General features: G+C 36.9%; 1 protein-coding gene across 1 annotated transcript in view; it reads right to left on the reverse strand.

Moving 5' to 3' along the window:
- The window catches only part of LOC137030827 (sodium/potassium/calcium exchanger 2-like), a 77,241-nt gene that overhangs the window by 40,377 nt on the left and 9,166 nt on the right, over positions 1-27,698 (reverse strand). The window contains exons 3-4 of the mRNA XM_067401272.1: positions 6,587-6,599; positions 2,777-2,795 (exon numbers count right to left, since the gene is read on the reverse strand). Of these exons, the coding sequence (XP_067257373.1) occupies positions 2,777-2,795; positions 6,587-6,599 (32 nt within the window). The remainder of the gene's footprint in view (positions 1-2,776; positions 2,796-6,586; positions 6,600-27,698) is intronic.

Here is a 27,698-nt window from a genome sequence, read left to right on the forward strand (position 1 = left end):
AGAGTGTGTTGTATTTTTCAGGGAAGTATTAAAATGGAAAATGAATAATCAAATGTAAAGTAAACTGAATATAATTAATCTGTGTTAAAACTGCAAAAGTGATTTTTTCTTTGTATTTTGTTGTTGTTTGCTGTCACTTTAAGACCGAATGTACAGATCCTTTATAATGATACACATCCATTTTCTTTGTTTGTGTTACCTAAGACATAAGCAACTGTGTTTACAAGGATACTCACAAAGACAGACATTTTGGCATAATTTTGCATGTATGTTTCCGTACAAGTACAAATAGAGGCAGAAGTGAACAGAATTCAGTGTTCATGTGCATGCACAAAAAACGGCACATACAACTGACAGGACCTAAAACACATGCAAATTATGAACTTTCGGTCTGTGATGGTTAAACTGTCTGTACGGATTAACGATCCCTATACTAGTAAGTAAGTAGGTAAAATTTTATTTATATAGTACTTTTAACGCTACAATACACAAAGTGCTTTACACAATATAAAAACACAATCATTGAAAAACATTAAAGGATCAGTTCACTTTCACCCTCAAGCCATTCTAGATGTATATGACTTTCTTTTTTCTGATGAACACAATCAGAGATGTTTTAATAAATATCCTGATGCATCCAAGCGTCATAAGGGCAGTGAACAGGGGTCACAAATACAAGCTGAAGAAAGTACTTCCATCCACATCCATCCATTCATTATAAAGCTCTGATGTGTCAGGAACTCAGGATATTTATTAAAATATCTCTGATTGTGTTCATCAGAAAAAAAGAAAGTCATACAGTACACACCAAGGATGGCTTGAGGGTGAGTAAAGCTTGGGCTAATTTTCATTCGAAAGTGAACTAATCCTTTAATGAAGAGCTATACACAATATACTAGACATCACACTTCCTCCGATGTGACTATCATGGATGTGCACATCGCAATATCAATGCTAAAACAATACATCGTGCAGCCCTAGCACAAACACAAATGCACAGACACATTGACAGGGACAATACTTACCGACAGTTTGCTGTCATCCTCCACTCCACTAGGGCTCAACTTCACAGTCAAGAGACGAACAAAAAGAGAAAGAAAGAGAGAGAAGAGACAACAGCACAGTGATGTGAGACAGGACCAGCAGACAGCACACTGACATCAGACTCCATAGAGACACACACTAACAACATATCAACAGAGCTGGGATAGAGTTGACAGAGTGCGTCTGACCTCACATACAGTGTGTGCTCTAACCTCACCAACAGTGTGTTTTGACTTCTGACCTCACCAAGAGTGTTTGACCTCTGACCTCAAAGAGTGTGTGCGCTTCATTTCATTTCATTTCATTTATTTTATTTATAAAGCACATTTAAAAACAAAGCAAGGTTGACCAAAGTGCAGTACAGATCATAAGATTCAAACATTTAAATACCATCCCTTAGAAGATGTTTTTTAAGTTTAGATTTAAAAGAAGAGAGTGATGGTGCCATTCGGATCAATACCGGAAGGCTGTTCCAGAGTTTAGGGCCTACTACCGCAAATTCTCGGTCTCCACAAAGTTTTTTCTCACAGGGAGTAACAAAGGAACTTAAGTTGCCAAGGTCCAGATCGCCAAAGTCGTAAGAGTCATTAGGACCAAACAGTACAACTTCAGTTTGTGCTTAAATTCTGAATTCAAAGAGTGTGCTGACCTCTGACCTCACAGAGAGTGTGTTTGACCTCTGACCTCAAAGAGAGAGTGTTTTAACCTCTAACCTCACAGAGTATATTTTGTGACTTCTGTCCCTGCTGAGTGTGTTTTGACCTCTGACCTCGCCAAGTGTGCGATTTCACCTCTGACCTAATAGTGATTTTGACCAATGACATCAAGGGTGTGTTATTACCTCTGACTTCACAGAGAGTGTGCTCTGACTTTTGACCTCTTACCTCACTGTGTGTGCTGTGACCTCACTGTGTCTTATTAAACATGACCTTACTGATTGTGTTCTGACCTAACCTTACAGAGAGTGTATTCTGTCCTCTGACCTGGCCTCACTGTGTATATTTTGACCTCTGACTTCACCAAATGTGTGCTGTGACATCACTGTGTGTTATGAAATGTGACCTTACTGATTATGTGCTGACTGCGGAAAGACATCAATAAAACAGCTTCAATGTCACTTAGTAGCTACACTATATTGCCAAAAGTTTTGGGACGCCTGCCTTTATGTAAACATTAACTTTATTGACATCCCATTCTTAATCCGTAGGGTTTAATATGGAGTTGGCCCACCTTTTGCAGCTATAACAGCCTCAACTCTTCTAGGAAGGCTTTCCACACGGTTTAGGAGTGTGTTTATCTGAATTTTTGATCATTTTTCTAGAAGCGCATGTGTGAGGTCAGGCAGTGATGTTGGCAAGATGGCCTGGCTCACAGTCTCCACTCTAATTAATCCCAAAAGTGTTCTATCAGGTTACCATATAACGGTTACCCATGTCTTTATGGACCTTGCTTTGTGCACTGGTGTGCACTGTGCAGTCATGTTGGAAAAGGAAGGGGCCATCCCCAAACTGTTCCCACAAAGTTGGGAGGATGAAATTGTCCAAAATGTCTTGGTATGCTGAAGCATTAAGAGTTCCTTTCACTGGAACTAAGGGGCCAAGCCCAACCCCTGAAAAACAACCCCACACCATAATCCCCATCCACCAAACATTACACTAGGCACAATGCAGTCAGGCAAGTACCGTTCTCCTGGCAACCGCCAAACCCAGACTCATCCGTCAGATTGCCAGACAGAGAAGCGTGATTCGTCACTCCAGAGAACATGCCGCTTTGTAGATCCGACGATTTGTATTGCACTTGGTAATGTAAGGCTTGGATGCAGCTGCTCAGCCATGGAAACCCATTCCATGAAGCTCTCTACGCACTGTTCTTGAGCTAATCTGAAGGCCCCATGAAGTCTGGAGATCTGTAGCTATTGACTCTGCAGAAAGTTGGCAACTTCAGCATGCGCTGACCCCGCTCTGTGATTTTATGGTAGGTCATACCACTTTGTGGCTGATTTGCTGTTGTTCCCAATTGCTTCCACTTTGTTATGATACCACTAACAGTTGACCATGGAATATTTAGTATTGAGGAAATTTCACGAATGGACTTATTGCACAGGTGGCAACCTATCACGGTACCACGCTTGAATTCACTGAGCTCCTGAGAGAGACCTGTTCTTTCACAAATGTTTGTAGAAGCAGTCTGCATGCCTAGGTGCTTGATTTTATACACCTGTGGCCATGGAAGTGATTGAATGTTTCCATCCAAAGTTGCGTATTTAACTTATGCACAAATTTTGAATATCACATAAAACATTTGCGAATAAAGCAGTGTTTCCATCTAGCAAGTGAAAGAGAACAATAACGTCACTTCATGATACACTGGCGCTAAATATATCTAAGAAAAATGGAAGTTTCTGCAGTAGAAGCCACTGTATAAAATCATTTTTATATATAATACATTATTTGCGCCTCAGAGCACACAGACGAAACGCAATAAACATTGTCATATTATCTTGCATTTAGATGCCTGGTGTTTGTGGATGCAATCGTGTGAGGTGCTTCTGTGAAGGAATTATACTGAACCGTCTTTGCTCAGGCATTACAGAATGTTTAGATGCTGTGCAACAAGACTGGTCTGCTGGTTGCTCCAGTTATGCTGTCACATTGCAAAGTCACATGTCTTTTTCTATGCACATCAAGGAATTCATTCAGTGTTTCCATCGTAAAACCCGAATTCCGGAAAGGTTGGGACGTTTTTTAAAATTTTAATAAAATGAAAACTAAAAGACTTTCAAATCACATGAGCCAATATTTTATTCACAACAGAACATAGATAACAAAGCAAATGTTTAAACTGAGAAATTTTATGCACAAAATGAGCTCATTTCAAATTTGATGCCTGCTACGGTCTCAAAATAGTTGGGATGGGGGCATGTTTACCATGGTGTAACATCTCTTCTTCTTTTCAAAACAGTGTGGAGACATCTGGGCATCGAGAATATCAGTTTCTTGAGTTTTTGTGCTGAAATTTGGTCCCATTCTTGCCTGATATAGGTTTCCGGCTGCTGAAGAGTTGGTGGTCGTCGTTGACGTATTTTTCTCTATAGGTGAAAGATCTGGACTGCAGACAGGCCAATTCAGCACCTGGACTCTTCTACAACAAAGCCATGCTGTTGTAATAGCTGCAGTGTGTGGTTTTGCATTGTCCTGCTGAAATACACAAGGCCTTTCCTGAAATAGACGTCGTCTGGAGGGGAGCATATATTGCTCTAAAACCTTTATATACCTTTCAGCATTCATAGTGCCTTCCAAAACATGCAAGCTGCCCATACCGTATGCACTTATGCACCCCCATACCATGCTGGCTTTTGAAATGAATGCTGATAACACACTGGAAGGTATCCCTCCTCTTTAGCCCAGAGGAAACAATGTCCGTGATTTCTAACAAGAATTTCAAATTTGGACTCGTCTGACCATAGAACATTTTTCCACTTTGAAACAGTCCATTGAAACCACAATACACACCGGCGCTTCTGGACTATGTTCACATATGGCTTGCTTTTTGCATGATAGAGCTTTATTTGGCATCTGCAGATGGCACGGTGGATTGTGTTTACCAACAGTGGTTTCTGGAAGTATTCCTGGGCCCATTTAGTAATGTCATTGACACATCATGCAGATGAGTGATGCAGTGTCGTCTGAGGGCCCGAAGACCACAGCCATCCAATAAAGGTCTTCGGCCTTGTCCTTTACGCACAGAGAATTCTCCAGTTTCTCTGAATCTTTTGATGATGTTATGCACTGTAGATGATGAGATTTGCAAAGCCTTTGCAATTTGACATTGAGGAACATTGTTTTTAAAGAATTCCACAATCTTTTTGCGCACTCTTTCACAGCTCTGCCCATCTTTACTTCTGAGAGACTCTGCCTCTCTAAGACATCCCTTTTATAGCTAATCATGTTACAAACCTGATATCAATTAACTAAATTAGTTGCTAGATGTTCTCCCAGCTGAATATTTTCAAAATGTCTTGCATTTTCAGCCATTTGTTGCCCTCGTGCCAACTTTTTTGAGACCTGTAGCAGGCATCAAATTTGAAATGAGCTCATTTAATGGATAAAAGTGTAAAATTTCTCTGTTTAAACATTGGTTATGTTATCTCTGTTCTATTGTGAATAAAATACTGGCTCATGTCAATTGAAAATCTTTTAGTTTTCATTTTATTCACATTTAAAAAATGTCCCAACATTTCCGGAATTCGGGTTGTAGTTTCTGCGCATGTTTATGTCGCAAAAAAAAATTATCCTACTCATTTGAGCGCATAAGTTTTTTCATGTGCATTTTTAGAATTTATGCATTTCTTGGTGTCTCCATCCAGCGTTTTTTTATGCAATATCCCAAAATGCACATAAAATAAGGGGATGGAAACATAGCTAGTGTTACATTAGCCTCAGAAAGGCCATTCAATGACCATAAACTCGATAGCCAGAAAATAAATTTCTAGACAGGAGTATTTTGCTATATATATGCACTATATTTCCCCACACAACAGGCTATGACACTTAAAACAACACTTTCCTAAAAACCAGTCACTCCCAGCCCAGTCTGGAGCAATATGAGCCAATCTATTCTAATCCAGTACTATTAAGAACTGGTTTATAGTCAGATTGTCTCTTGAAACGGGTAGTTCTGGTCAGAATATGCAGTAAACTGATGTAAAGCTCAGTGAGTTCTGTTCCAGTGTTCCCAATCCAACAGGCTGCAACACATCAAAAGGGTACTGAAAGAGCTGAAAAGTTGTGTGCAGTGGACTTTGCTACTAGAGCATCAGTGGGATCAGTTCAGCAGGTAATTCAGAACCATTACAGCCTCAATCATGATGGAAAAGACTCTAAAATTAGCTCTTAGGGCTAAATTAGCTCCAAGAGAGTGCCCTGGAAGAAATCAATTTGTACCTCACGTCTCTGCACACCTAGTTTACTCATCACCAACCTTGAACCAACTTGCAGTGCGAGTCTGTTAAAAATCAGCATAAATTTCCATGCTTTTATTTAATTGTAATTGAAATCTTTTTGCATCCACAGTGCTGAGAACACTAAAGTTAAAGTACTTTTTTCTTATTTCAAATATAACTCCACATAAATAAATAAAATACATAATAAAAAACAAATAGAATGTGTAATTGAAATGCGTAAATAAATAAATAAGCGAGCCTTTCCCCTCTTGTTAATTAGTGACCCAATTTTCTGCAAGCAGAACTAATTACAAAAGCAGCCACTCTCATCACCTACAGGGGATTTCAGGACGGCACAGACCCCAAAGCGCAAATCACAAAGGAGCCAAATCATCAATCTCCAACACTTAACAGAAAAAAGGAAAAGCCTCCTCAATTAAGTGTCACATCCTAAAAAAAGGCACTAAGAAAATGTCTATGCCTCTTTTAACAAAACATCAAATCAGTGCTACTGTAGCTAATATACCTTGATAGTTTTAGGCTGGTAAATGGAGTATGTGTAAACGAGGCACGTTAATTAGTTAAATAGTGGAGCTATGCTCAGGGATTTCTACTAAACAGGCAACTTAGTTTTGCTTTCTCTGAACGGCTCAGAGCAAGATTTGAAGTTGTGAATCAAATGTGAGGCTGATAAGAAGATGTGAGCTGACTAATTGGAGGCATTACAGATCTAAGATTAAGCCTATTACTTAAATGTGCTCACAACTAATGTATTTAAATAAGTGAAACTATTTTAAAGGGGTCCTATTATGCATTTTTATAGGTTCAACTTTCTTTAGTGTGTAATGTTGCTGTTTGAGCATGAAAAAGATCTGCAGTTACAAACCACAAGTCACTCCAAAGACAGTTATACCCTATATCAGTAAGCACTTTTTCTGAACTGCCTAGATTGTACTCTTGAGTTTTCTTTCAGGAACGTACGTGTCACAATATTCCTCATTTAAATAAGATGCATTAGTTTTGTGTTGAAACTCATGGGCTGCATCCAAAATTGCATACCTCTCTACTATACAGTAGGCGAAAAACAGTATGTGACAGAAGAAGTATGTCCGAATTCACAGTACTCATAAAAGAGTACGCATCTTCTTGCAAGATTCTGAAGTGTACATACGATGGGAACTTTACCATCCCATGAGGCCACGGGAGAGGAGTTGTGAATGGCACTGAAGCGACGCAACTGACGCTGGTAGGTCACGTGATAATGACAAAATTATATAGTACATCCAGATTACATTCATACTACACACATTCACACTATATATATTTACACTACTTATTTATAGGTCATGAAGTAATTACTTATTCAAAATAGGTACCTACTCAAGAGAGTATGTGATTTTGGACACGACCATGGTTATGGTAAGGGGCGTGACATTTCCCAAACACGCTCAAAGCGGCTGATGAATCACAACACAGTGGTCCAGCCAACCAATCAGAACACATTGCGCTTTTTGGTAGGAGGGGGTTTATAGAGACGGAACTAAACACAGACTGGGAAGAGGTGCTGCAACAATGCCAAATATGAGAAAAATAAAGTGATTTTTGAAAATTCAAGCATAACAACCTATTCTAGTAGATCCTAAAAACAAAATCAAGACATTTTCTAAAAGGGTATAATAGAGTACCTCAGGGATGACGTGTTTTTGTAGGCAAAACACGGAAGCGAGTTAGCATTTTAGGACTTCCGGTTCCATCGCTGTAAAGTCTATGGGTTTTTTGAATGTGTTTTTGATAAATCACCTGAAATAAGGTCTGTGGTTAACAAAGCCTCTAAATATTTTCACATTTTGATCTATGACATAAAACACACCAGTTATATCCCGCTTGTGATTTTTTAAACCTTTATTGTGTCTTAAAAACGGCGGTTGCTAACAAGTTGCTAAAAGGGACTACTTCCTTTGGGGGTGACTTTAGACGTCATCATGACAAACAGGACATTTGGACAGCAATTCTCATGAAAAAGTGGATAAGTATTCATACACAGCACAGATCATAATCAGTGAACATGTTTTGAAATAAAGTTGTTTTTTAAATAAAGTTTGGTGGTGGTGACGTTGATCCGCGACCATGGTGTGCTGTAGTCCGTTTATAGCCTACTGTTAGCTTTTTATATCTGATGACTTTATTTAGGCTTCAAAATGTATAAATGTTGTGTTAACTTGTAAAGATTATCTTGATAGACAAAACGTGTAAGTGTCATAACCCTTTGTTAAACACAGAGCTTATTTTTTGTGATTTTTCTAAAGTCTATGGGAAAAAAGCTTAGGCTTTCGATCGAGGGAACCCGTGCACCACTAACTTCCGGATTGGCCTACAAAAACACGTCATCCCTGAGGTATTCTATAGGTCCCCTTTAATATAAATCTTGCTGCAGACTGAAATTCATTTCTGTCCTTACAACTGTCGCTTGATATCAGCTAAATAAGTATATCTTGCAAAAAGCCAAAAACACTGACATCAATGGTATAATACATCTTAACTAAGACTCTGGACAGTAATTAAATGGGGTCAATTTCATGTTGACTAAGGAGGTCAAGCGACAGTACTATAGTTTTCGTGTTTGAGTGTGTGTTTGTGTGTGTGTGTGTGTGTGTGTGTGTGTGTGTGTGTGTGTGTGTGTGTGTGTGTGTGTGTGTGTGTGTGCTTTTGTTTATATTACATTGTGGGGACCAAATGTCCCCATGATGTAATATAAACCTGAGTTCACCTACATCGTGGGGACCAGCCAGCGGTCCCCACAATGTAAATGGGTTTATAAATCATATAGAATGAGTTTTTGTGAAAAAGTAAAAGTTTGCACAGTTTCCTGTGAGGGTTAGGTTTAGGGGTAGGGGCAGGGTAGGGGGATAGAATGTACAGTTTGTTCAGTGTAAAATGCATTGAAGTCTATGGAAAGTCCCCACAATTCACAAAAACAAACATGTGTGTGTGTGTGTGTGTGTGTGTGTGTGTGTGTTTGTTTGTGTAGAGGTCACCTTGGAGATGGCATGAGGGCCAACAAAACAGAATTGGTGAAGGTTGTGATTATGAGCACAAGCTGCTGAATGAACATTGATAGAGCAAATTCAGTCATTATGATAATTAGCCTTTCACAAGCCTCATCATAGTGACTGATTGCAATCAGACCTGCTTTAATCTACAAAGTACCACAGACTTGAACACATGTGACCACTGTATGTGCACACATATACATACACACATTAATATTCATTCAGAAAATAATAATAATAATACTCTATAACACTGTAGTCTAAAAGACTCTAACAGGCAAGAATTGGGCGAATTTCAGAATTTAAGAGTTGGCTCCCTTTTAATTCATGAGTTGGAATTTGAATTCAATATGAATTTGAATAACAGGTGGAATTTACATAATTGGAATTCAAAGAAATGTAACAAATTCTAATGATTCAACAAAATAGGAAGATGATAACTTCTTTTAAAAGGAGGCAATGTGGTCACTAATGTAATACATTTGGTCATAACATGCATATTATGTACTGAGTGAAATGAAAAATAAACATGAATGTCTTAGGGTTGCTTTCTATTACTTTCTTTTGGGTGAAATTTTCCACTTCGAGACTCAGAAATTAGTCTACCGTCAAGCCCTTGACAGAAAATTAATTTCAAAATTGTGAAAATGGCAGCAGGACAACTGCAAGTAATCTCTAGCTTCTACTGCTTCCCACAACAGAAAGAATCCGCACAAACAAAAGCATCACACACACAGCTGATGATGCTTCGGTAAGGAAAGTCCCGACTGTTCTGCCCTCAACATTAGCTAATTCTCTAATCTTTTAAAATAGCTTAGATCGATTGAGCCTCAGGTTTCTGTCTCCATCTCTCTCGCAGCTCCTCACCTTCAGTCCTTATCATGAGTGACCTTGCCACTCAAGCTCAAATACAAACTAATGGGATCTGCTTACATACATATACACACACACACACAGATAATTATATGCGCACACAGCGGCTGACAGCAGGAGAGGAACACCTCACCCATTTTATTGTGGTATTGGTGGGTTATGATGTACATGTTTAATTGATCTAGATTGTGTTTACTCATTTTGTTGTTTATACATTTTTGCATGAGAGTGGAAAATTCTGTGGGGTAAAAGGCACTTTCCATAAATAGGATGCATTTTAAAGTCTCATTACTTAAAAGCATTTAAGGCACAAATGAAAACTGTTAGATTAGTTGGAAACTATTAAGATGGGCTTTGAGCTTCTTGACTGTATCCAACAAATGAATTCATACAAAACTGTCAGTCTTATCATAATCTGTTGAACTGGCATTATTTATTATACTGAAGAGCAAATTGTGATTAAATAATTATAATCACTAATTATGTATTTAGCAGTGTCCTACATTTTGTGCCTGCACCCAGGATGATTTTTTAAAGTCAATATGAAGCAGAAATTGCAGCTGACATCCATATTTTAATGATTTTCAAATGAAACGTCTTATCAAACAAAAGCAAAACTTGATATTATTCATCAGTTACTGATTAGACTGTGAACGAGAAGGAAGAGAAAGTTTAGAAATTTTGCTTAAAATGCATTAATAAAATAAAATTAAATATATATATATATTTGACATAAGTAACATTTTCCGTAAGCTAAGCAATTTCTTCTTCTGACCATTTGTTCAAAAAAAAAAAGAAAAGTATTTTGTACCCTATCCTTGGAATTTGCTTGAGTAAACGCCTTGCAGAATCTCAGATGTTTTTCTCATGGATGCACGATTGTAATAATCTATTTTTATAAGAGAGAGATTGAAATGCATCTCTATTTCACATTTACATTTACTATTCAGACACTCTTCTAAAGCTGATGAGCGCTGATATCAGCACAATGATCTGGAGGCGTTAAGTGCAGAGACAACAGTGAGCACACACACACACGCAGCAATGAACTGAGGGTCTTTGTGTGGTTACAGGGTCAAGCTTTCAATGGTCTCATATGGACAGGACGTGTTATTTTTAGCATTCAAGGGGTGATACAATCAAGACTCCTTAGTCCCTGATGTATATAGAAAGTAACCTGCTATTGAAGCCAAAATGACCAAAAGTTTCAACCTAATCCTGCTCCTATACTAAACTGAAACAACCTGAGATCCTGTTGTCTGTATTTCACTAGTTGTTTGTCCAGTAAACCCTCATATGATGTGGTGTTCCCCGAGGCTTTGTGCTTAGACCGCTCTAATTCTTCATTTAATAGTATTAAATAGTAGAAGTGTAACAGTGTGCATTTAAAACTTTTTCAAGATATCGCATAACGTAAATTGTTTTCTTTACAGTGTGGTGCACTATACAATGGCATATAGTTTTACGAGATTATCAACATTAAAATCTATTTAATATATAACATGTGTGAATGAATCCTTCACAATAAAACCAGTAAAATGCATTATGAAAATAAAGTTGTTGTTGTTGTTACTGTTTTCTTCAGAATTTTATGCAGACTTTTAACATTACTTAAAATTGTGACATCCAAGGAGCCATTTAACTTGGTGTCATTGCAACAAAAAAGATCGCATCAGCTCAAATTAATCAGATCAGTTTAATCCTAATAACAATGTATGAGGTATACAAACCAACCCAGAAAAAAAAAGTGACAACAGAACTGTGATATAAATCTGATGATTTTATAAGATTTAAAAATATTCCCAATGATCTCTTGCTCTGGATAGATGGATGGATGGATGGATGAATGAATGGATATACATATATATATATATATATATATATATATATATATATATATATATATATATATATATATATATATATATATATATATATATATTTATATTCCTGGAAAAGAAGCCAGAATTCTGCTGACCTCAATAATGTGGTACTAAAATAGGCCTTACAATTTTTCATCAAGTGAAGGCTAATCATAATCTGTTTGCCCACCCACATTGACCCAGGTGTCACAGGTCCTCTCGCTACAGTGAGAAGAGATAGATCAAAGCTAGTTAATAAGGAGATTAGAGAGATTAAAAATGATCACAAAATCCCGAGCAAACACATCACACCTTCCCTTGCAGCAATTCATGGTGTGACAGTTTTCACCCTGCATTAGTGAGATGGGCTATGAATATGGTAATGTTCTTGATCCTTGAAGAGAATGACAAAAACAACATCAAGGTCATGGATTTGATCACATAATGGGCAATATAGACACATAATAATAAAATGTATACCTGTATCTTTAATGCAATGTAAGTAACTTAAGATAAAAATGTCTGACAAATGCATATGTACTGTAGCCAAGCTGCTCTTTTTGATATAATGAAAATGAATTGTTACCCAGCCAATATAATCTTAAAGTCTCCTAAGTCCTCCAACATTTTGTGTGAAGAAAAGCTAAAATGTGTGTGTTTGTGTGTGGGAAGCATACAAATCTACGTGGGTATATGTGAGAATTATTGGATAAAGATGAGTTATTTGTTGTTTGAGCATCAGGAAGCGGAAATTGAGATAAAAACCACTTATTCACAACCTCTGTCACATCAAACAGCAAAAACTACTTCAAAATATGCAAAAATGAATTCCAGTTAATAGAATAGACATTTATAAAAGTGTGAAACACACACTCTCTTTCAAAATCCACTCAGCTGCTTATCTAGAAAGCATTTTAAGGATCTCAAACAGTAAGCAGCAAAATTATGCTGACTAGCCTGACAATATATTATATTACATACACCGTGTGCAGAATTATTAAGCATGTTGATTATCTGATCATCATATTCAATCTTAATAACTGCTATTAATTTTGTATTTAATCATTTATAAGTGATATATAATTGTTCATGAAGGCTGGAAATGAAAAATGCCTTATATTCAGATGTGCATAATTATTAGGCAGGTTTTCTTTTACAGGCAAAATGAGCCAAAAAAGAGATTTAACTAAGAGTCAAAAATTATTAAATGCTCATGAGAAGGATGCAATACTAATGCAATACTAGAAATTGCAGTTAAGGCATGACCATTGGACAGTAAAATGCTCTATGGGTCAGCGGGGTCCGACAAAAACAGGTGGAAAAGAAAAGACACATGTTAACTGCAAAAGAATTAAGAATTAAGGTGAATTAAGTGTGAAACCATCAGGAACCCTTTAGTCTCCAGCACCACCATTTTCCAGAATGGCAACCTACCTGAAGTCTCCAGAAGTACAAGGTGTCAGGATCTCAGAGACTATATGAGAAATAATGACCCCACTTGATAAGAATCACAAGCTACCGTGTTGAAAAATACATGAAGACTGAAATTTCTAGTATTACATTAGTATTGCTTCCTTCTCATGAGCATTTAATAATTTTTGACTTTACAGTCTGAGTTAAATCTCTTTTTTGGCTCATTTTGCCTGTAAAAGAAAACCTGCATAATAATTATGCACATCTGAATATAAGGCATTTTTCATTCCCAGCCTTCTGAACAATTATATATCACTTATAAATGATTAAATACAAAATTAATAGCAGTTATTAAGATTGATGTGGTTTGGAATTTGATAAAATGTGCTTGGGGGAAAAAATATGATCAGATCAATCAACTTGCCTAATAACATAATAATTCTGCACACAGTGTATGTGTGTGTGTGTGTGTATATATATATATATATATATATATATATATATATATATATATATATATATATATATAATTCTTATATTTTATGTATCATTATATTTCAGTGCTGAAAAGTAATAACAGTTCAATTCAATCAAAACCCAATATTTGTGTACCTCATATTTATAATGCTTTTTTAAAGCTGTACATCATCAGATTAGCAGCACGCCAGCATCAAACCCTGTTGGAATCAATTGTAAGTCTCTTGTGTGATAGTTCTATATAAAGCCAAGCACACAGTACAAGACTGAAATTTGTTGCTCGAAGGCATCTCAAGGCAATAGGGGCACATTTTTAAGACACCATGTCAAGATAAAAATAGTACAACTGCATTGCAGCAGATCATTGACAGTTTTAAAATAATGAACTACTTAGATGATTCTGGCACCGGGACAAGCATATTTACATAATTATCCATACTTAAATTAACAAAGAAGTGAGACTGTGCAGAAGAAAATAAGAGCAAACATATCCAATAGTCTTTGAACTACTCATCTTTCTAAAATGACACAGTCCAACAGTGAAACCAGTGGATAAAGTTTCAGAGAGAGGAAGCAACTCTTCTGCATCCATTGAGTTCACATCATAGACTGTAAAAAAAGATGGATGACGCGACGCCGCTTCCTTCCATTGTAATCAACTGAATGTAAAACGTACAACGACGGGCGTTGACATGTTATGCAAAAACTTCAGTTTGGAGCCTGGGCATGTGCAGAAGGAATTGTCAGTGGAGCCCGGAGGCGGAGTCGCGGTATCAAACTTCCGCCCAGATGACTGCGTCATCATTGATGTATTTTAAATAGGCTATATAAATTATACACAATTTAAAATTCTACCTAAAAAATAATAGGCTATTCTGTTTCTAGAGCAATGATTTTTTTGAAACAGCAAATTCAGTAGATAAACTCAATATAATATGCCACTAGAAACAACTCTAAAATGTCAGAAATGGTCCTGCCACTTTAAATAAAGTTAAACTAACGTTACAGGAGCTTGATTGCTGTAGACATTTATTAATTAGCTTATAAAACCCACATTTAACGTTACCGGAAAAAGTACAGAGATCCGTCAGATCCCGTAGGTTGGTTAGTATAGTATAAATACGGTTAGTTATATATCTTCAATCTCCCCTCGAAGCTCCGACAGTCCTCAGAGAAGCTGTCAGTCACAACTTTCAATCATGATGACACACCCCGTTTCTATAGCATCAAATTGCTAGCTAAAATCAAACTTATCACAAAAATGAACAATTGAATATATATCAGCATGATAACAACTACCTTAAATGACCAAAACCATCTTTTGGAAAATTTTATTTGAAGCGTAATTTATTTTTTTGATTTTGACTCATTCCCGTCCGTTTGCATTGAGAGGGCGAGGTTTATGACCTGTACTGCATCCAGCCACCAGGGGGCGATCAAAGAGCCCGCAGCTTCACTTTTCAGGACGTATGAGGCAGGGGTGTTTCCTTCGAGTAGGCAAGGGAGGCATTGCCTCCTCAAAAAAAAAAAAAAAATAGGATGATAAAATAATCCATATTACATATAAAACAACACAAATATTACAAATTATGGCATTAATCAAGTCACGCGTATTTCTTGAGGAACACTGCCCAACAGCGACACCCGCAGGTAAAGTTACACAGAGGAGTCATGCTTTACAGTCTATGGAGTTATGCCTCCCTTTCCTCTCATAGGAAACCATATAAAATCATCAGACCCCCGGCGTGCGGTGGGTTTTGTGGAGGGTAAGTGAGAATGAATGGGTAAAGTCACGTGAGAGGAGGCAATGTCTCAAACGCGCTATGATTGGATGTAATTGGTTATGATTGGATATGATTGGTTTGTGCGATAAATCCCACCTCTCGTTGACGTGCGCATTCCGCGCGTCAGTTTGACTGAACAAACGATGGCGTCAATCGGAAGACTGATTGAAAAGTAAGTAGACAGATCACCCAGTTAGATATATCACTGCTTTATGTCACGTCAAAATCAAACTTGAAATGGACTGAAAGCATGATGACTGCGGGGGTTTTTAGTGCAATCAGCTTGGTGAAATTAAAAATACAATTCGTGTCTGTGACAGACGGTGTTAATGGAGCATGACTGATGATCCAAAATATCCTAGGTTGACAATTAAAAAGAAAAACCGCAATACACAAATAAAATATATTGTTTAAATTATTATTGCATTTAGTTATTATTTTGGAATGAATGTAGAAATGCTTAAAACACTAACTTTATGAGATTGACTTGGTTTTGATAAATAGAACATTACATTGTTAATGTAAAATTACAAAATAGAATTGTATTTGGTTTCTTTTTTTTCTTTTTTGATGTACTGTAAAGTAATGTTCATTTAACAAGGAAGATGTGTCAACTTTAAGAGTAATGCACATTAATTTACATTGATTCATAAAAAAAAATGCGCCTCCTCATTTCAGAACACCACTGCACGCCACTGGTATGAGGCACACCTGGTTCACATACAAGTCACTGAAACAATGCATGGTGCTAGAACAGTTTACGGTAGTTTAAGTGAATGTAAAATGATCACGTTCATTCAGATGTTTGCACAGCCAAGTCTTTGGTATAAAAAATAAAGGTCTCACTTTATATTAGGTGGCCTTAACTACTATGTGCTTACATTTAAATGAATCATGTGATACAATGCACTTATTGTGTACATACATATTTTCACAATGTACTTATGTTTTAAAAAATACCTGCATGTAATTACATATTTAATTAATTTCTGTAATGACATTTATAATTACACTGTTGACCCATCCCTTACACCTTTTCCAGTATCCCACCTCAATAGCAGCAAAAGTGTTTTGCAATACAATATGAACACAATAAGTACATTGTGCTTATCTTTCGATGTAAGTACATAGTAGTTAAGGCCATCTAATATGAAGTGGGACCAAAATGAATATTGTCAATTCTGATTATATGCTGATTAGAGGCGAATAAAGTGAAGATGCCTGTAACCATAATTACACCTGCCATTGACCTGCTTAAAGTCGACATGAAATGGAAATTGTGATCGCTGTGATAGTCAGATTTTGCCCTGTTGTTTCAAGTGAAAGAGCTTCTGGGACAAGACAATTTAGGGCGGGACTTCATTTTCTCCATGTGGAATTGATTTGATGGTCGAACACTGACAGCAACATAGTGTCGGCCCAGATCCGGCCCACATCTGGTCCACACTATGTTGCTGTCAATTGTCAATTTTGATTTCATTTTGATTTTAACATCTTGTGTTTACAAAGATTGTATTGACTAATGGTCTGAAAAGGAGATTTTTAGCAAGTATTAAATAAGTTAGCATATTTTGGTGGTCGGGCATTTTGCATCTCTGCCCCCACACTCATTCTTGATCTCTCATCACTACATGATTTCAAAACCCACCTTAAAACATATCTTTTTTTGTTTCTCATTTCTCTGACCTCTGACTATATGATCTGATTCATGTTATGTTTTTTATGTTTCCGTATTGTTTTTCTGTCAGCTGTCATATTTGTGTTGCAATACTGTAAAGTGACCTTGAGTTTGCAGAAAGGCGCTATATAAAATAAACTTATTATTGTTATTTTAATTCCATTATAAATAATACTAACCAAACAACATAAAAGATACATAAAATTATTTTTTTTCTGTACTGTATAGTTAATGATTTTTGTATTGTGAGGCTATATGAAAATGTTTAAATGCATAAAGGAAAAGACTTTTAGATATTATTCATTTTTAACAAATAAAATGTCCATGTGAAAAATACTATATTAGTATAATGAAAGTTTGATGGTTGTGTAAGCTAAATGCTTTTGCATTAACCTTTAACCCAGGAAGCAGCATAAACATTAAAATTATTTTATGATTTTACATAGACAAAAAAAATATAAAATCAGAGAAGAGACTTTTCAGAAATTCACCGCTCACCGTTATAAAGGAAGCTGACGAATGAAGATCAGGAACTATCTTAGTATTTTCTCTCCTAGTCTATATAATATTTATGTACTCGAGATAAATCCAGATTTACCAGGCAGTTTTTAGAGCTCATACCTCCAAAACTAATTTCCATCTCTTGTCACAAGGTAAGACTAAATCCTTAGGGATAATCAGAGCGTCAGTAACAAATCTCACAGAAAGGTCCTTTACCTGAACTAGTACAGAATAGAAGACCCTGCATATGATCACATTTTACCACTGAACGCCCGCACAAGCAAAAAAGAATGGCTCAGCAGATGATGTATTGTGCCAAAAAAGGATGATTTTCTCGCACTATAAAATGCATTAGAGGATGGCACATTCCTAGACTGTGAAATATCAAAAGAAGATCAATTTTTTTTTTTTAATTATAACATATACTACTTATGAATGTTCTAGAAATCTGGAAACAAGTATTTATTTTTTCTTTAGATCATTAGCTAACATGTCTTATTATATATATCTATCTATTACCCGACTCTTGGTGATTCTATAGCCAACTCTTGCCATACGCAAGAGACTTTTCTTGGGTAGGTTACCAGGTATTTACCCAACCCGCCTCATTACATGGCTTGAGACTCACACAAACACATGCATTCACACCTATGCACAATTTAGTGTCTTCAATTCACCTGTACTGCAAGTTTTTGGATTGTAAGGGAAAACCGGAACACCCAGAGAAAAAGAAAACCAACACACAGATTATGAGGTTAATGTTTAATAATATTCCGTATAGTCACGTTTAGTTGATTAGAGTTGTCGGTAATATAATTTACATTTTGCAAGGATATATTTTCTAGAAAACAATGTATATAATTCTTTTTAGACCAATAGCCAACAAGTCTTATTATATTACAGTTTTCTCTATTAATTTTTTATCTTCTTTTAAGGATGTTTAGATATTTTGCATTGCATCATCCACAGTTATGAACCAGGGTTAGAACTACCAATGGGAGTGATAAAAAGACAGAAGGTGAGTTCATGTAGTTCAAAGTGCTGCAATGTTCATGTGATAATGCAAAGTAAAATAAAACTCAAAAAGATTTCCATAATGTAACTGAAACTGAACAAGAGCATGTCAGCACAAACATCAAGTATTATCAATGAATCTCTTTGGAATCTCTTGTGGTACTCCAAAACATTCTTTCTGTTTATTAAAGGTGGAAAAGAGGTAGATTTGAAAATAAGGTGGAAAAGAGGGAGATTTGAAAATAAGAAGAAAAAAAACTGCAGAACCAGAAATGGTACACAATACAAAAGAGCTCAAAAGAATATCACTGGAATGCCTGGACAAGCGCTTTAGGACCTGTGTTTATATTAGAAAAGCTTTCTAGCGCTGGAGAGAGCTAAGTGGGAAGGCCTGAAAACAGACACGGAGGCTGCTTTGATCCTGCTACTCATGTGAATAACATTGGGTTTTAATTGTCTTCAGCTGCTGTGCTGTTTGCGACTAACAACAAACCTTCCTTGCCGTTTGTTCATCAACTGCGCTTTATTTTTCGTGAAGCATTTTGTTGCGCATCAGCTGTGATAAACAGACATCCACTCGCATTGCATGTGTGACAGTGGCCAGACAGTGAGAGTTTTGCTGTTAAACTACTGCACACTGGCAACCACTAGAGAATGCAGCGTTTAGCGTCATTGATGGTGAATTCGCCTCGCATGCCAGCAGTGCTCGGGCCGGGGTTCGAAACCGTCTCGGACCAGGGTGGTTAAGATTGGAATGTGAGTTTTGGAGGCGGAGCAATGAGGGGTGGGTTTGTTTGGGTTGATTTCAAATATTAAAAATGTCCAACAGCGTTGTTCAAATTCTACTTGCAGCACCTTTAAGATAACACAAATTGGTATGATATGAAAATGTTTAAATATGGTAAATAAATAAACAAACTACCATAATGAATAACACCTTCATGCAAAAGCTAACAGCCAGTCTCTCACTAAACAATAGCTTCGACAGGGCTCGACAATAACGACTGCCCGATGGCCCGGAGCCAGTGTGAACGACGCTCGGGACAGTAGACTGAACTGTCACTTGCCCGATCGGGCCAATGCTGTAGGGTGTGCGATATATAGATCGCCTATGATATTGCAATTGTTGATTTAACGATCTGAAATTATCGAGTATGTTCCTCACTTTACAAAAACCAAACAAAAACAAACATTGAGTGCACGCATGGTAGGTTAGACTAGTGCGTGTGCATATTTAGTGTGCACGATTTCACTGTTTGATTTAGTCTACTGAAATGCCTTTAGAATGCACCAGAATTCAAGATAAGGGGCAATAATGTATATCTGTATACCTGTATATCTTTCATATTTATATCATTAAATATAGTTAACCAATAATAAACAAAGAGCATTGTTTTTCTCCAAATATCAGCATGATTTGACATTTATCACATTTGATGATGTGATATTGATTTTATACAGTGTACAGTTAAATGAACAAGAACCTAATATCAAGTGACCTACATTTTAGACACCAAATCGCCTTTTTCGCTCTCTTTCACCTAAGAAAATAGTCCCAAGGTCCACACAGCCAAAACCACTGGAAGGCAAGCCTGCAACCTTTAGCCAAAAAAGCATAACGGCTAATGCTAATGCTCCACCTCTGGCGGTACGCAGGGAAGGAGACCAGAGGCTGTGTTTTGAATGGATGTCAATGGATGAGAGGCTTCACTAAGCTGATTAAACAGCTTTTGTGGGGAAATAGCTAATCATTTAATTAATTGACAGCCTGTTCTCTAATCTTCAGCATGTTTTACACTAAACAATACTTTCGTTGGGAACTATATAGATTTAAGGTTGTTAAAAATTATTTTTTTTGAGAGAAGGGAGACTTGGAAATGTTGCGACAGGTAGGACTCATTTACGGCATTACCAACAGCAAATGTGTCGCATTACTGTTTAACAGATAGAACAACAGATGTTGTGTCAAAGCCACTGGAAGGCAAGCTTGCAACCTTTCGCTCAAAACAACATAATGGTTAATGCTAACGCTCCGCCTCTGGCGGTACACAGGGAAGGAGTTTTGAACGGAGGGCATTGATGTCACTGTCATTACACGATTAAGTTAGCCGTTACGCTTTCTCCAATGCTAAGAGATACAGACCTTCTCATCTCCCTATAATATACAATCTCTGACACAGCATTGTTTTGCATCTCTGAGAAACACTTCCTGAATGAATCAGCCGTTTGAATCTCAATGACATTCACTGCCACCTACTGGTGGGTTTAATTTTATGTTTAAAGTGTCTTTCAAAACATTATTTATGCATCTGCTGCTCTTGACTGATTAACTTTAATAAAGTCTAATCTATAGTTATACAGTTATACACTAGATTACAATTTCTGTACCTGATAATCTCCTGTTTAAACCTACATGAAGAACTTGAAAATCATTGTTTATTTCATTTATATGCTTGTTCTGTTGTATTTATTTTTGCTATTACTCATAATTTGATTATTGTTACTATTTTATTACTTACTGTTTATTTGTCTATATTTAAACAATATTTAAAATTTAAGTGAGTTAATCTAGTAGCTTTTTGGTGTCATAAACCTATTTATTAAGGTTACATGTATCAAAAACAACAAAAACAATAACTAGGCTTATTTTATAGGCCCATTTTCTTTTCTTTTACTTTACTTTATTTTTATTTTATTTTATTTTTTTGTGGGGCAAGTACAAATTTGAACCACTGGTCCAACCGGGCCAGTAGAAAAAATCCTTAGCATTGAGCCCTGTTCGATCTTTTAAATTTTATCCAAACTGTAATTCTTTATTTCCATTCTGCTGGCATTCAGGTCATCTCTTTCAATTGAGTACTGTAAATAATCAAGTTAATTTCCTGCAGCTTAACTACAGCATTATAATGCTATAGAAAAAGTAATACTTACTGGAATTACAATTACCCAAGTATATTAATTTTCACAGAGCCAATGCCAAAGTCAACAAGGTGAGGGGGCTTTAGGTTTCTGGGACTGCAATCGCACAGCCCATGGCACAGCGCTGACCCAAGACTTTCCTGAGTCATTTTACACCCCATAAAGAACATGGTACGAACAAATAGCTTCCTAAAGTACCATCAGTGTTTTTCCTTCCCTTTAGCTAGGCTGTTTTTCACAAACGCTTCACCTCACTTCATATCACTATAGAGACCTGTCTGTTGTCAAAGCAATTAGCATTGAAGAAAGACAGCGGTGGCCATCCTTGACAAATCAGCCTAAACTACCAGGGCGCATCTGTTCTACTGCACTTACTGCCTCTATAATGTTATGTTTTTGACATCAACAAACAGAGAATCCCTACCTCCAGTTGAACCTTTCTAACCTCTAACCTTAACCTTATGTGACATAACTGAAATACAACAGCAGATTAGAGCAGAGGTCTAAGGAGCCTTTGATATCTCCAAAGATTTTATTAATTCTTTTAACCGGACATATTTTGTTTAGCTTAACCCAGCAGGGCTTCTCTGGCACTAGACATTGTATAATCCCTTGTGAACAGAATAACGTAATGAACATGACTCCACAATCCAACAATCTCCCACTGCTGCAATACAGTTTACTTTAGATTCAGCTCCACAAGACTTCTCCTTGCTGCCTTAAGCCTTGTTTATACTTTCGCCTGGCTCCGCATCGTGAGCCTCTGCTGACTACGCATACACCTCCCCAAACAGATGTGGCTTTTATGCTTGATGTGCTTGCTGTTGCGCTATTCTTTGAAACGGCAGGGGGCGACTTGGAGTAATTGTCCTCTAAACCATCAGAAAGCAGCGGTGAGAATAAGTAATGCTGCATTCACGTGCTATCGGAAATTTGATAATTCCCACTTTGGAAGCCGTGATTACGAGCTCATCGCATTCAAGTTTCAAAATGGGAGGCCATTCTTGTGCAACTTTTACCTAGGAAACTCGTATTTACGTTAAATCAGAGAGCATGTGACAATACAAACCCAATGTAAACCCACAATACAAAAGAACCATAGAATTGTGTAAAACTCAGTGACCAGTGACATTAGAATAAAATATATGGATATGAAAACACATGTATAAAACTAAATTAAACAACAATCTCCTAAATATTTTCTAATTTCATTAAACATTTTCATTTAATTTCATGAACATTTTTATTAAACATATAAATCTCATGTTTACTTATAAATCTCAAAAGTCAACATATTAGCTTGAGTAGCCCTAGGTCTTATTTTTATGGGTTAACAAGAGCTAATGCTAATAGATGGTGCGTCAACTTGATACCTCACACATTCCCCAGAGGTGATGCATGACCTAAGAGAAGAAGCGCATAGCCTTTCAAAGTATACTCTATTTTATAGCATGCACGAATGCAGGGGGTCAAGTACCGCCTATCTCATAACCCTCTCACACAAGCGCTTGTCAATGCGGCCATCAGTTGTTGTTGCAGTCTCTGGTATGTTGATGTTGTTGTTCTGTTTTCTACTGTCAAACAATACACTGTAACTAAAATTATCTGCCAATGGGGTAAGAAAAATAATTGTGTTTTCCGTTTGCATTAAGATTATTTTTCTTACCTCATTGGCAGATAATTTTACTAGTTTTAAGCAAAATTAACTTAATTTAGATTTTTTTCTCACAGGAAACAAGACTAAATATTGTATGTAATTTTTCTTGTATAGAAAATGCATCTTGATTTAAGAATTTTTTGAAATTTTGACTGGAAACAATGGTGCGTTTAAGTCCTCCTGGGAAGTTCGTATTTACGAGGTGGGAAGTCGTGTTTATGACGGCAGGTGCGTTCAAGTAACTTTCATCGGAGTAAGATGGCGGTGTATCTTCTCTTAAAGGGATAGTTCACCCAAAAATGAAAATTTGATGTTTATCTGCTTACCCCCAGGGCATCCAAGATGTAGGTGACTTTGTTTCTTCAGTAGAACACAAATGATGATTTTTAACTCCAACCGTTGCAGTCTGTCAGTCATACAGTATAATGCATGTCAATGGAAACAAAATCTATGAGAGTAAAAAAAAAACATGCACAGACAAATCCAAATTAATCCCTGCGGCTCATGATGTCACATTGATGTCCTAAGACTCAAAACAATCGGTTTGTGCAAGAAACAGAACAGTATTTTTATCATTTTTTACCTCTAATACACCACTATGTCTAACTGCCTTGAGCGCGTTCACGGCATCCGGTGTGTGAGGTGTGTATGCGCTCTGGCGTAGTTTACGCAAGCGCCGGAAGTGATCTCTCGTGCATATACGTCACTGTTTACACAGTGCACAAACATTGTAGGTATGACGGCTATTCAAAATGGTACTTACTTGCGCTTATCCAGATTGTTCAAACCGACTTAAAACTAAAAAATTACATTCTCTCACGCGAACTCATTCAGGAGTGGTGACTTTCCAAATATTCCCAACTTCTGAGCCTGCTCACCTGAAGTTATGGTTGATTGCTCTTCGGCTGAATATCAACACACCCATTAACGTACTAAAGTTGTTGAGTGATCATTTTTCCCCTGATGATTTTACATACCCAGGAGAGGATCACATACGACTTAAACCATCAGCTGTGCCTATGGTTTTTCAACATCCAACTGAGGTATGTGAACAAGATCTTTGTATGTGTCCTTTTTATTTGTAAAACTGACCTTATGAAAAGTAATGAAAAGTAAAATAAAATTAAGTTTTGATGTAATAAAACCATGTTTTTTAGTGGTTTAACAACTGTTGTACTACAGGCACCATGTTTAAACTACACCAGAGCATGTACACACCTCAGACACTGGATGCCGTGCGAACACTCAAGGCAGTTGGACATAGTGGTGTATTAGAGTTAAAAATTGATATAAATACTGTTCGGTTTCTTGCACAAACCGATCATTTCATGTCTTAGGACATCAATGTATCATCATGAGCTGCAGGGTTTAATTTGGATTTGTCTGTGCATGTTTTTTTTTTTACTCTCATAGACTTTGTTACCATTGCCATTCATTATACGACTGACAGACTGCAACGGTTGGAGTTAAAAACATAATTTGTGTCTACATCTTGGAAGCCCTGGGGGTAAGCAGATAAACATCAAATTTTAATTTCTGGGTGAACTATCCCTTTAATTAATTACACATAAATATAGCACTTCTACTTAATGAAAATGAAGAACAAAGAATGTACATCAGGTGTGTTTTGCTTTTTTTCTGATGTTTTTATTGAATTTATGAAGCCACTGTAAACTTTATCATTACATATTATTTTGTTATATTATAATGCTATCATATTTTGTGCAAGCAATTAGCTTACTTCATTGTAAATATAAAAGCTGGACAATGTTGCTGCTAAATATCTATAATATTGTGGTATTCCGCCATGTTTCGCACTGACACGCCCCCAACTCATACAGATCGGGGCTCAAAGAAAACTTCCCACTCATATTTACGACGTTGTAGTGGCGTTCATGTGCGTTCAGCTTGTAAATACGATCATTTCGACGTGACTTGATCGCACCACAAGACAAAATAGGGGTGTGACAAAATATCGATATGGCGATATATCGTTGTCCTTCTCTGTGCAATATGAGAATCGATATGCTGGTGCCAAATATCGATATTTTAATTAATAAAATAAGGCACTCTAAATAGATTTCCCTGCTCCCAGCTTCACAACTTCAAGGTGCCGCTCAACACATGAATGAGGAAAACATGAACAGAGTTAACAAGCTTAAGAAAAAGAGGTTTTTAACCGAATAGCAGACAGCAGTGTGAGTAAAATAATGCCCCAGCCACATTTAAGTTCAAAGTCTGGATGCACTTAGGCTTTTATACTATTGATGTGACAAATGTACACATCTTTGACGTTATCACCAAGCGCTTACAAAGATATACACGGAAGCATTTAAAAGCAGCTGTCTCTCAGTGGATTCATCTATCAGTGGATATATTAGGGATCCGCTGATTACGCGATTAGGGATTACGCCTGCTTTCAAACTCTCCTGTGCGAATCTGAAGCACTCGATGAAAACCAAAGATGTTTATTTACAATATGTTTTGGAAGCGTTGATCATTGAAGCCAATCACAGACATATATGTTGAGCGCGTGAACACACAATGTCCAATCAGAGGTGTTTAAGAATCCGCTCAACAGCGCTCAAAATGCTAGGCTATGCTGCTGTCACATTTTTAATATTTTAAAATACGCTACCTAATTCGGTACCTTTGACAACACTATTCCCAGGATTATTTTAAGGAAGCTGGTAAACACTGAGATGTTCCGAGGTTTAAATAATAGAGATTGGTATTTTTTTTTTATGTACCAGGTTTATATAAAACAAGTCGATAAGCAGTTAACTTAGGATAAATGTCAGTTTACACGCAAAGAAAGTTTAAGCTTTTAAAAAGTATAAGCACAAAATGTTTAATTTACTTAAAATGTTAAATTTAATAACAGACTGAAAAACTTTTTGTGTTGTTTTCTAATGCTGTGTTCACACCAGACGTAATATATATATATATATATATATATATAAAGTTCAGATTTTTCAACTTGCGCGTTTCACGCGTCAAACAGCAGAATCGCTCAATTTGCGCCGCATCATTCACCGCAGGATGTCTATTCGCGTCTTTGCATTGACTTAACATGTAAATCACTTGCGCTTAACGCTTCATTCGCGTCCGGTGTGAACGCACCACAATTTCTACTTTAATAAAGAGAGAAAACCTGCACTTAATCTTTTCAATGGCATATATATATTTATATATTATATATACTTAGACAGATATTGTAATGTATCATTATAGAATTGTCTAGCAATATATATCGTTTATCATAGAATCACTGTATCGTGATATTATCGTAATCGTGAGCCATGTATCGTAATCGTATCATATCGTGAGTGTCACGGCTGTATACTTGTCATTTTTGCCGTGTCTGGGTTTGTTTTGCTCCTCTTACAGGTGTGCTGCGGAGCTGAGGCAATCAGGTGGATTGGGTGCACCGGTGCACAGGTGTGCCCGTCATTAAAAGCTTCCTGTTTGGCGTCCTCAGTGAGCGTTCCATTCTGTCACCTGGAACCCTGGCCAGGACCGAGATGTTGATCGGCGTTGCGGCGTATTGCGAGAACTTGAGACAGTCTTTGCTATGTAAAGCCAAGAATAAAAATATTGTAACTGCCGTAAACGTGTTATCCTCCTTCATTGTTGCTTCCTGCTAAGGGCGTAACAATTGGGGGCTCGTCGAACTAAATTTGTGTTTGGATTCGTGCGAACGATTTTGGAAAAAAAAAAAAAATTTTTGAAGGAGGGTAAAAGGTAGGATATTTGAATTGAATTTGTATATTATCCGCTGATTTTTTTTTAACTGAAAAGTTGGAACGCTCCATTAATTAGTTAGGCTCTATAACATGAGATGTTGGGTGTAGGTTATTTAAAGAACAAACCTTCCGGGTAGGTTTAGTGCGTGTCTTTGTGCACGTAGTTTTTTATTTTAGTTTGTTGTTTTTGGTTGGCTTGGGGCTTAGAGCAGTTGTCTCGGGGGCACAGCCGAGGTTTGGAGGGTGACTTGGTAATTGGTCGTCTTTCCAAACTTGCGGGATTTAGTGCATAAGTACCCGGTCTTGGGCCAACTGAAGACTAGGGTTTGTTTAGTTTAAATGGATGGTTTAGTTTCTTTAAATAAACCTTGATTGTTATTTTTTAAAAAAAAAAATAAATAAATAAATATTTTGTTGTAGGTGTAATATTTGTTAAGCGGGATTAGTGGTAATTATGGCGACCGATGTTATTGAAACATTTTTTCAGTCTCCGTCTGAAGAATTGTTAAAGGAAATGACCAAAGAGCAATTGTTGGAATTAGCTGCGCATTATGATATCGAGTTGACGTATAATCAAAGAAGGTCAAAAGATGGAATAAAGCTAGTCCTTGAAACTGCGCTGGGTGATCTTAAAATTTTGAGTGGATCTAAATTGCCTGATTCAGCTGCGTTGCCTGCTGTAAGTACGCCTATTTCAACTACCCTTCCGTTGTCTGCTTTAAGTTCTCTTTCATTTGA

The sequence above is a fragment of the Chanodichthys erythropterus genome, chromosome 11, assembly GCF_024489055.1.
Source record: "Chanodichthys erythropterus isolate Z2021 chromosome 11, ASM2448905v1, whole genome shotgun sequence".
Lineage (NCBI taxonomy): Eukaryota > Metazoa > Chordata > Actinopteri > Cypriniformes > Xenocyprididae > Chanodichthys > Chanodichthys erythropterus.